At 43.9% G+C, this 11,891-nt stretch overlaps 1 protein-coding gene across 1 annotated transcript; it reads right to left on the minus strand.

The window, feature by feature from the left end:
- Positions 1-3,193: 3,193 nt before the first annotated feature.
- Positions 3,194-9,938, minus strand: LOC119228667 (proteoglycan 4). Its single transcript, XM_062565164.1, has 7 exons — positions 9,533-9,938; positions 5,368-5,459; positions 4,406-4,727; positions 4,262-4,306; positions 4,033-4,103; positions 3,738-3,858; positions 3,194-3,359 (listed from the first exon to the last, which is right to left on the minus strand). The coding sequence occupies exons 1-7, from the start codon at positions 9,594-9,596 to the stop codon at positions 3,286-3,288; spliced, it is 789 nt and encodes a 262-aa protein (XP_062421148.1). The 5' UTR covers positions 9,597-9,938; the 3' UTR covers positions 3,194-3,285.
- Between the last annotated feature and the right edge of the window lie 1,953 nt (positions 9,939-11,891).

The following is an 11,891-nucleotide window of genomic DNA, read 5'->3' on the forward strand; positions in this document are numbered from 1 at the left end:
TAAAGTTTTGCTGTCTGTACATGAAGTGCAAGCAAAGCCTCTCCAAAGAGTGATGACTAGTCATGATGAAATTTCAATATTGATAAAAGTCCTGATAATTTCGGCATTCACGCAGAAATGACAGATTAACTGTCCCGTTCACTTCCTGTTCAGATTGTCAGGTTGTTTGGTCTAACAAGCTCCAGTATGAAAACATTTCATTTGTTGAAGGTGAAAGATCCCGTCACAGTGGGTCCCGTCACAGTGGGTTAATCTCACGGTTTCCAACCCATTGATAACCAAGGAAACTATGAAAGACAGTACAATCCCATCCAATCTTTGTGTGTTGCTAACAGTTTTTACAACGGTTCTCGTGTGCATCGCCACATACTTTTGGGTTATTTGCTACAATAAGATCAAAAGTATAATTAGAATAATTACTCCCGCCCAGATTTAAAACTCTGTCCTTTGCTCTCAGTTTCTACCAGAGCGTCTTCCAAGATAAGAACATCTGAAAAAACAATTAGACATCATTGGTGACAGAAATGCATTTCCAATCCCTGTAGGGAAATTCACTTTTTGCCGCCCCGCCCATGAGGGATATCTTCCAGATGTTCAGCTCAAGCGTCTCATCTCTTCAACACTCTACACCACACATTTGCAATTTGAACTATTTAATGATAATATCAGCCACAACGTCCGCCTCGGTCCCTCATGTCACCTGAAGGGTTTACCCGGTGATTTATAAGGACTGTGAAACACTGCCTGCTTGGAAAGGCTTGGTCGGTGATGTCGTGAACTCATGTTGACGCAGATTAACGGATATTATCATAAAGCGAGTCTATATCCATCGGGGAAAACCCCCGGTGATTTATACCCCATGTGGGACTCTGTGCACACGGTGTTGGGCGCAGCAGGGCAGGATTGGTGAATTATTTTAGCTAGAACCTCGGGGCCAGCATTATCCAGTGACCTAAAAGAAGTCTCGCCATTAAATCACACTGATCCGGAATTGTGCTCTCATTGTAAAGCCCAATGTGTCACACTTGAATGTTAAGCAGTAAAAGCTTTATGAACCAATTTCCACTCGTATCTTATCTACCGAGCCTCCTTTATTCCTTTATACTTCTCTGGCCTTCCACAGTCTTCTCATTTTGACTCTGTCCCCTTTGTCTCTTTCCTTTTCTTTTCACACCTCACTTTGCCTTCACCACTTCTCCCTAACCTTGATCTCTTCTCCTTTCTCTCCTCTTCCCGTGTCCCGGGCTCAACTCTTTTCCTCCAGTTACAACCGTGCATAGAACTTTGATTGCTAGATGTTGATGGAAGACCCCTTTCCCTAAAAAACATTTCCCCCAACACTCCACGGCAAACCTCTTTGGCTAAACATAAAATTAGGGAAAGGTCAAATTAGCTGTGAGCGGAGTAAGAAGAGATCACCATCATGTGGGAAGACAAATAATATGATAGTGATACTTTAAGGTTTCCTTACTCAAAACATACCTAATTTAGGGGGGGGATAATTGTTTGGGTCTAAATCTCACTTCATAATCTTCCTAAAAGGGATTTATACCATCTAATAGAAAAGCACATCTGTTTTCCGTTAATTTTTTTTTCCCGCTAAAAAACACCACATTTAAACTGGGCTTGCCTGGTCACAATTCAGAGGACAAGCAACATCCCTTTGGGAAGTTTTAACTGAGAAAAGACAGGGGAAAAAAAATCTGTTGCAAAAGGGAAGCTTGTTTTGAAAAGCACAAGCGCTCTGTAATTTTTAACAGTAAATGAAGCCTCTTATAACAAAACAACATGGAGCTTATCCTTGTCAGTTGTTTCACTGGATTCATATCCACCCCCTCAGGGTAACGAGAGGCCATGCTGGTCCACGTACCCATGACGGCTGTTGATTCTACGGCGACGTCACCAACCAAAGCCTCCAGGGAGGACTGAAAGTTGCTCTTGACGGAGTTGAAGGTCAGCGAAATCAGGCACAGACACAGCAGAATAGTCATTGTGGGGTTATCTCCCCGAGTCCCCCTGCTATCAGACCTCTTCGTTCCAACTGCAAAGGTCAGGACACCGAGCTGTTTGAGAGCAGAGGCTGCTGCCTCAGTGCCGCCAGAAGACCTCGCACTGCATGGTTCAATGTCAAGGACCCCGACTTTCGTCCCACGTGCGTTCAAATACAGAGGTGCTCTACTAAAAAATACACGACATCTCAATCGCCTACGGTACCACAGACAGATGATAAAAATGGACTTGATTTAGCTCTTTCTGCCAAAGCGGCAATGGCTCGACGTGTAGATTCACTTTCTCACCAGTCAGGGCGGTGTTATGGGTGTGACCTTCACGATGAGCCGAGCTCATTAGAGAGGAGAGCTGTGTTCCTGGACACCGGCCAGTGAACCCACGCACGGTGAGCCCGTCATTTGGGGAGGTGTGATATTCACTTTTCGGGGGGGGGGGGGGGGGCGGGTTTGCCTGATGCCAATAACGCCGTGCTGGTTGAGATCAGAGGCCGGAGCATCTGCGTTGTCAAAAAAGCCCGCCCACCATTGAGAGTCGGATCAATATATCCGTGGAAGACCTTGCAGATGCCCGGAGAGAAGATGTGGTCCTTGACAACAACGAAGGGCGTCTCAGCCGACCGCATTCAGAGAATCTCTTTTTTTGTGTGTTGTATGTATTTAAATGGACATCTACTCTTCTGCTCTACTGGACCACCGACATTTTTATCAAACATTTTTCCAACCAAGCACCACACAGCAGGGAAGCCATTTCGTGCCCAGAATCAGTTGCTCTTGATTGTAAAGAGCGTTTCGAGTCGGTTCAAACTCAGAGCTTCAAACATGCTGCGCAGTGATATTCAATCTTCTTTCTGCCACATTTCAAGTGTCAATTTTGTTAGTTCGGCTGCTTCGTGGATTTATTGTTACTGAAATAAATTGTTTTTAATTGTGTGTTCTCCTGATGTGCTCTTGAATGATGTAAGAGCTTTCGAAACGCAAGATAAAATGAGTGTGTGGCTTTGTAACTTGTTTAGTTGGGAGGCTTGGCTGCAAAAGGTTAAGGTTTATTTAATGTGGCTTTGAAACTGTTTGAAACTAAAGAAGGTCCTAATTATTCTAACTACCTCTCCAGTGACTAAGGAGGGAAGGTTTAGCTAAAAACTGGTGCATTATATCTCTTCTTGTTTTACGTATGGTTATCTCCAGTGACTAAGGAGGGAAGGTTTAGCTAAAAACTGGTGCATTATATCTCTTCTTGTTTTACGTATGGTTAATGTCCTTTGTCCATTTACCCTCTTCAAATAATGAAACATGATAATGAAACAGAAAAACATCTTTTTTTACCTGCATTTTTCTTAGCAACGACCTCATCTGTTGGCAAAGACAAAGAATGGAGTCATGCAAACATCTAAAATCCACACAGAAATGCTGGAAATGCAAAATGCATTATATAACACACACTAGCTTTGAATTACACAGTCCTTTTCTTGCATGACACAACATGACATACAAAATACATTTGCTTATTGTTATACAACTCCTTATTAATACAAATGAAAAAGTTACACAAGGTCCAAAAGCCTTAGTGTGTTTCAGCTGGTGTCTCAGGGGGCTTTTATGCAGCAATTATGTATTAGGTAGAAACAAGGAAACAAGCATTAAAGTTCTTGCTTCCGTCAGTACACGAGAGACACAGGGATCCTTTCGGCCTCCTCATATGATGGGAGTGCAGCGTATATGCATGCTTACTTGTTGCGACCGTGACCTCAAGCTCTGGGTCCACTTTTTCCGCCACAGCTGGAGTTGCTGGTTGTGAATCAGCAGCAGGAACAGCGGATGTTTCTTCAGTTAGATCTGTCTCAGCTCCACTCTATTATATATGAATACATCAAATATTAACGCGTTGGAAGGTCATATTCACTTCTCATTAGCATTGCAGTTCCTGAATAATATACATGCAAAATGCAGCATATCCACAATTCTGAATCGTTGGAATGTTTAAATGTTAAGATGTTGTTAAAGAGTTTCTAACTCTGCTACTGACCTCCTCCGGTGCAGGTGCACCTGTCTCCTCTTCGAGAGCAGGCGTATCCTCAGTATCAGCTGCAGGCCCATCTGGAGAGAAACAGATGGGGGGGAAATGGTTTTATCATCCAAGTGATGGCATGTTGTAATAGTTGAATGTTGAATTCATGTAGCAAGGTGGAAAAGCAGTTTGTACACAGTTTGGTGTATGTATTTGCATTTGAATATCAAAAACAGCTGTTGATCACCTTGTGTTGTAGGGTTGCCCGCTGCCTCCTCCTCAGCTGCAGGCCCTTCAGGAGAAACAAACAGAGGGGCGGTTATGTTTTGCAAGGTAGAAAAGTAGTTTGTACACAAAATGGTATTTGTATATTACAGCAACTGTTGATCACCTGGTGGTGTAATGGCCGCCTCCGGCTCCGTCGCCGCCTCTGGATCGGAATCGGCTGCAGGCGTAGGCTCTGGTTCTGGTTCTGGATCGGCTGCAAGCGTAGGCTCTGGTTCTGGATTGGCTGCAGGTGTAGACTCTGGTTCTGGATCGGGAACGGCTCCAAGCGTAGGCTCTGGTTCTGGATCGGGAACGGCTGCAAGCGTAGGCTCTGGTTCTGGATCGGGAACGGCTGCAGGCTCTGGTTCCTTAGCGGCGGGGGTCACTGGTTCATCGGCCTCAGGTTCATTTTCAGCCTCCGAATCACTCGTTGGGGATAGGATTTCCTATATTCAGCACAAGATATATATATATATACACAAATTATTTTCACATAATGATGCAGAAAAACAAGTCTCTTTTGGTTTAAAGAAAAACTTATTTGTTAGGTTCACGATCTCGTTCGTTGTACAAAGCACAAGTGGATTGGCCAACTTGAGCTTTGCTGAAATACGAAACACAGAAGTCAGTCTGAAAAAGGCAAAGACGCCAAGATTACACTACCTTTTATGCCAATAGCATAATGCTCCATGATTCTTTCAATATCCAGCCAAGAGCTATTTATGCTATGCTTTTCAGCTGTTTGATACAACTCAGCTTATCAAATAACTGCCTGAAGATTTAGAACTAGATGTTCTTGAGAAGGTTGAATGCAGTATGCGCAGAGGCACTGTTTCCCAGGAACAGTGATTAAAAGGTTTGGAGGACAGTGACTAAAGACAAGAAGGTTTGCAATGTCACAGTAACCCAAACTTATACATACATAGATATATAATCTAATCTATTTTTGATTCAACCAAACCTGTTTGGACTTGAAACAAAAAGGCTTGTTTTAAGATGTGTGATTAACCAGCAGAATTCTACTGAGAAGATTGGAGAAGAAAGAACTAAGTAAAAAACATTAAGCAAAAAGTAGACATTCTTCACCTCGTCAGTGGCGGGTTCTTCGTTGGCGTCTGTCGCTGGGCCTGCTTCTGTCGCATCGGGAGCCTCTACATCACCTTCTGGGTCTGCGTCGTCTACGTAGAGATATGTGTAATAGAATAATTAGGGGGGAAAAAATACACACATACAGATCCAATGAAATCACAACCACTGAAGCACATTGATTTCAAAACAGACAGAACCGCCAATCCTCTGATTGGAAGACGACTCTGCTCTCAAACTACAGTGGGCCATGACTGACACGCATGTCTCTGTCATCCTGCGTTTGAGAGGAACGGTGTGTGTGTGTGTGTGTGTGTGCGTGTGTGTTTGCGTCAGTGATGGGAGATTCCACGGTCGCATGTGAGACGCTGAAACAGCAAAACTGCGCCCGGACTGAGGTATTCTTTAGCTGCTGACTTCAGCAGCACCGTGATGCTGGTTCATCAGGGTGGCACATTCTTTCAAATACAGGTACCAACAGTTAAACAACAGATATAACCATCTGGAAAATGTGGTATGACGGGTTGGCAATGGATTGAAAAAGTGCAACGGAAATGTACAGTGAAGAGGACTTATGTTTTAAATTTCTACTTCTAAAACTAATCAGAAGGTAAGAAGATCTTGGCATCACAACTCTCTTAAAGAATGTGCTCAGACCAATATATTCTTGATCTTTTATAAGATTGGCTCATTGCCATTTGAGTTTCCAAAGAATACTCACTGTTTGCCAAGTGAGATTGACTCTGAGTCAGAGATCTTTGAGGCGGAGCGGCATTAACACGTCTTAAGTATTTGCATCGCACAAAAAATTCTCTGGAATTGACTGATGAATTGTCACACCCTGACTCCCTTTAAACACACACACACACACACACACATCGTGAGCGGCCTCAACAGTTTATTTAAGAATCAAACATCCTTCCGAGCTCAATGTAAAGGACTCCTCCTGGGAGCAAATGTTCCTGCTTCACTATCTTTACGACTTTGTTGGAAATCGCTGCCGCCATCAAAGCTCAACGGCAGCTCGACACTCAACTTGTTGAATCAGGTTGCGATGCCAGTCCTGTCAGAGTACAGGAGGCTTGTGACCAAAAAAAAAGAAAAACATTTGACAAAACTACAAAACAAACAACTGCGTGTTAGCTTTCTGTGTTCATTCGTCAGAACAGAACCCCGGCGTTCTAAAAGGTCTCGTCTAATGCGGGGGGCCAATCAAACGCCATCTCTCTCTCTCGCTTTCTGTTGCCGTAGAACATTCTGTTCCCATCTATCGGTTTGCCACTTCCTCCTTCAACTAGCCTCACTGCAAACATACGCTCATTCACCCCCCCCCCGGCCCTTCCCCCAATCCCCACCTGCTATCACACGCAAACACGCGCACGCACACACTCATTAAAACTCTTACTCCACCCATTTGAGTCCAAACAGCCACATGTTCACACTCAGGGAAAAGAAGGCAAGTTCAAATTCCCTCTGACGCTCTGACTGAGCGATCAAATCATTACACATCCAAACCTCACCGCCTTCTTTCTTTCATTTACGTCTTTAATATTGTCTGCGGCCCGTTCCTCTCTCTTGCTCCCTTCCAAACTCTTAATTCTATTTGTCTCCCTGCCACTGCTTTCCCTGGAGGCTAATGAGTCATCTGTGTCTCTCTGAGATGGCTGCACGCTATTGTGCGATTGGAAGCAGCATGTGCCGTGTTCAAAATGGATAAAGGGCCCTAAAGGCCCCTGATGTCAAACTGGTTTACCCATGTGGGGAAACGCCATAATGTCAGTTACATTGTGGTCTTTTAGGAAAACTAGTAAAGTGGCTTGACTGATGGCCTCCACGGAGACTCGATCAAGAACGAATGTACATCTAATGCAATCCAGCAAGACAGCTGTGCTACATGTTCTTTATTAAAAACATATAGTTAAACGAAAACCTCTGACGGTGTCAATCAAAAGCAAAAGAATGAGGGGTTAAAATGGTTGTACAAAACAATGTATGCGGGTAAATATCGTAACATGGACTTGATCGGCTTCCGCAAAAATTTGTCCGGACAACAAGTAGAAACAAGTGAGCTGTAGCGCCCTTTGAGTCTAAAATGAAATACACTGTGAATAAGACAAACCATTTCAGCAAGTTACATCCGGTTAGTGTGAAGATTGCACTTAAGGTGTTACCCATCATGTTAAACACACTTTGCTCTGGTAATGCCTTGATGCTGGCGCCACTGTTTCAATATCCAAAGGGAGACACGCGATCAAACTGTAGGCACCTGATAACAGTTCAGTTAATTCAATGTTCAACATATTGATCTTTTTCTCACGAAGCAACAGAGAAGTAGATCTTCCTTGAAACCTGCAGTCTTGCGCTTCATCAGACGGAGTGTGAGGCATTAAAACAACATTTTCTGGTTGGGTTCGGCAGTGAGATAGATTGAGTTCGACCTGTGCATGCTTGACTAAGTCATATTTGGTGCGCATACTCCAAGCCTTTCCCTGTAATAGAACACTACAAACTGTGTGTGCATGTGTGTTAGGCGATACAACAGCACCTCCACAGTGTTTTGTTCTGTCCCGTATGGCTCCATTGTGCGTTTGTAGGACAGAAAGTGCTGTGTTTACCCCAATCATGCACACCTTAAAACCGCCCCCATGTGGGCAGAGGGAGGGGGAGTTTGTGGAAATGTATCTGCATTTCACGTGCCCTCAAGTGTGTTTTATGTACTGGAAGTTAATAGGTGTAGGGCAAAAAAAAAAAAGTCTGTCCACAGTACACAAACTGTTCACACACCTGGCATAAATCAGTTATTTTTTTTCTTCTTCTGCCTATAAGGCATACACGTGCTCTACAACTGACCCATACACACATTAATGAAGCGCTCCCATATGTATTCCCCACACCCTCCCACACACCCTCCCACACACACGCGCACACACACACAGACACACACGCGCGCAGATGCTGACGTCCCTGGGGAAGACGAAGGCGCTGAAACTGGTCGTTTTGTTGGGTGGTGTCCACAGCTGGGCCTGGATCTAGTTACCAGGACACTCCCTGTCCTCAACTTCTCCAGCTTGCACAACGTCCGTGACGCGCACACATCTAGCAGACGATCGTTTCATGTGAAACTCGGAACCACTTGTACGCAAGCGAGCAAACGTTCCCAGGAGGATCTCCTGCGTCACTGAGGACCAGGAGCCCTTGGGTTAGAAAAAAATGTGTGACATTGGGAAAAATAAAGTGTGCAGGGTGCAGGGATCATGGTTCTTATCTGGTAGTTTGGATAAAACAAAGATCACATCCAAGTGCACCAACGTTCAACTGGCATTTTGTTTGCATACTGAGCATGAGACTCACTGTCACTATCTCACTCACTCGTTCCTCCTTGGATATGTTCCCTCTTATCAGTCATAGCATGTCTCTTTTATCTTCTTCCAACATCTCCCCTACTTTCCCTCTATCTTTCCTGGTGTCTTGTCTCAATGCTTCCTTTGTCTCTTTACAAATTTTATTGTCGTTTGACCAATCTGAAATCAGCACGTGTGCCTTGGGGAAGAGCAAGGACCCATGGGCCAGCTGAAGAGAAAGACAAAAACAGCAATTGATAAAGAAGGAAAATTTGAAGCAAACAAAAACTAGTGACGTAGAAAGAGAAAAAAGACAGAAAACAGGAGCGAAATACGTATACGAGGACAATGGGCCCACCACACCCCTGTGGGGTAGAACTCAAGTCCAAAAAAAGATGGCTACATTGCACGACACACCTATTTCACTGCTGATGTCTCGGCTGCACAGTGACACTTTTATCCATTCATTCCTTACCCGATTTAAAGAAAAATGTATAATTCAGCTCAAGGTGAATTGAATTGACAGACAGACTGGCAAAAGACACTGGCAGAATGAGGCAGACTGGTAGAGGGGGAGAGAACCAGACTGAAGGGTAGGAATAAGGGGGGGGGGGGGGGGGCATTGGATGGAGATAACCAAGCACACAGAAAGATGAAGAAATAAATAAATATATATATATTTCTATGTATCTTTAGATAGATAGATTAACTGGTGGAGAGATGGATAAATGCGCATACACAGATAGATGGGTAGACGTGAGTGGATTCAAACAAAGGCTTCCAGCTGAAGGAATGGCTGAATTGGTTGGAAATGAAACCAGTACCTTGTGCCTTGGCGCCTGCGGCCAGCAGGCTTCCTAACAGCAGAATCCACAGGTATGACATCATGGGAACACGGCGTTCTGGATGCGATCGAACTTGGGCTCGGACCCTCTTTCGTCTGCCTTCGAAGAACACAACAAGCCGGCTCGGACGTTTTCAGGTGGACCCGGGGGCGTCTTGGCGGAGGCGTGTGTGGGGTGGGGGGGGCGTGCGTGGTTGTCGGTGCGCTCTGGCGCGTCAGCTCAGACCCGTGGAGTCTCCAAAGGCGCTCGGATGCTCTGCTCGGTCCTGCACGGGTTTGTCGTCTCTCGCCTTTTGTCTGGATTCGGAAGAGAGAGAGAGAGAGAGAGAGAGAGAGAGAGAGAAGGTCCGGTCTTTATTAAGGTGGGCGGGTCTCGCGTGTCGAACACGTGCGCGCGGGCGGACGGAGCGGCGGCGTGCGGGCCCGTGGAGGCATCGCATCCCCGTGGATCAGCACGGCCGACAATAGAGGGATTTTGTACGGTTATTTTTTTTTCTTCCCCTTCATCAAACCCGTTTAGTGCGGGGAGAAGCTCCGTTATCCAGGCCGGCCTATATATATATATATATATGAGGACAACGGAAGATGCTCCCTTCAGAGAGAGAAAGACAATAATCTATTTCCATATAATATGATTTCTTAGTTCTCTATAATCTAAGCAAAGGTCATTCTGTCCCAATCGTTTTAAAACCGACTCAGATACATCCCTTCTGTTGGTCTCATATGGTTGGACACTTTTCAATAAAAGAGCTCCCTTAGCAGTATTTTTATATATAGTTATTAATATAATATATATATTGCATTCGTTTTATACATTTGCTATGATTTAGGCAGCCTGTAAACCAGGTTTCTGTTTTACGGGATTTGGAAATGAAAGGCTTTGTTCTGTTTATAATGTTAAATTAATGTCAGGGTTCCAGTTGAGGAAACCACACGGGATGTCATGCAAACCAACCAGTAGGAGGATTTGAAAACGAGAGCACGTTGTTTTCCTTTCCTCCGGCTCCTCTTTTTTTCATGAGCACTTTGTTAAGTCTCCTCTGTGCCAGATCGATTCGTTTTCTTTGTCTATTGATCGGCAGGGGGCGCCATTCGTTCATTATTTCAGTGTTCATTGGTCCTCTTCTCTATTGAGATTAAAACAGCTTTGTCTCTGTGAATAATGTTGAAAGGGCCATTGAGACAACTACATTCAAATCACTACTGAAGTGGACAAAGAGATTTCGGGAATAAAAGGATGGAGTGGTCCGTGTTCCTTTGCCTTATAATATGATTTCTTAGTTCTGATAAACCTGCTTTTGCTAGACTTTCAAGGGAAATAAATTACCTCATAGCAGGCCATGAATCAAAAGCAACAATTTTAATAATAATTTTTCGTTCTTTATGAAAACATGTTGGTCTCCACTGGATCATATTAACTGTTAATGCACGCATCCACTGCTGAAGACATTCTGGCCTACTTCATGAGTCAGGCCGCTAAACGGAAGAAAATGCCTGTGTCACCTCATCATTTATGCATGATGGGACTTGACAGGCATCCATGTGTCAACACACCCACCTGATTCACAGGCGAGCTCTACACGTGTTGAATGACACCGATGAATTAGTCTGGCTTTTAGAACATGCTCATTAAAATTCAACTTTTTACATTTTAGCCACGAAGATTAACAAATGTCATGTGATCAAGTTCCCGACATTGGCAGAATTGTGCTTCTCTCATCTGTACGTTTGTGAAACAGTGTTGCAGGTCATCCTAGCTTTACTCGTTTGCACAGCATTTTTTACAAAAATAGTTTTACAAAGCAATATGTTTATTAGTGTTTAAGCACAATGATTACATAAACTTGAAAACAATCTCAATGAACAAGTTTATTTAAAAAAAAAAAGCTTTCATTTGGTATCATTTGAGTCAACTGATTATCAGATGGCAGGTTTAGGAAAGCACCCCCGCACAATTTTTACAGGCCCATTTTCCACCAATCCTTCCTGCTTAGGTACGTAGGCAGAAAAAGTACGACATTATGATGCAACAATTTGAAGATCCAACAAATCTGTAGTTAAAGATTTCCACTCTTTGGTCAGTATCGTTTTATCAGTATCGATCTGAGGCACGGCTGAAACTCACGTCTTTTATTTAGTGCAATAAATTATCATCAGAAAAAGAGGCGAGGTGGATCGATAGTGGGCACAAAGTGTCAAACTACTTAGTTTGTAAGGCTTGAAAGCAAAGAACTTGTCTGTGAGGCACGTATGGTTGCACTTGGTAGATCAGATCCCAAGTAAAAATAAAGTCTTTGTGACTTTATTCTTACTCATGGCCCTCTGCTGTGCTCCCACTA

Source organism: Pungitius pungitius, chromosome 10 (genome assembly GCF_949316345.1).
Source record: "Pungitius pungitius chromosome 10, fPunPun2.1, whole genome shotgun sequence".
In the NCBI taxonomy this organism is placed as follows: domain Eukaryota; kingdom Metazoa; phylum Chordata; class Actinopteri; order Perciformes; family Gasterosteidae; genus Pungitius; species Pungitius pungitius.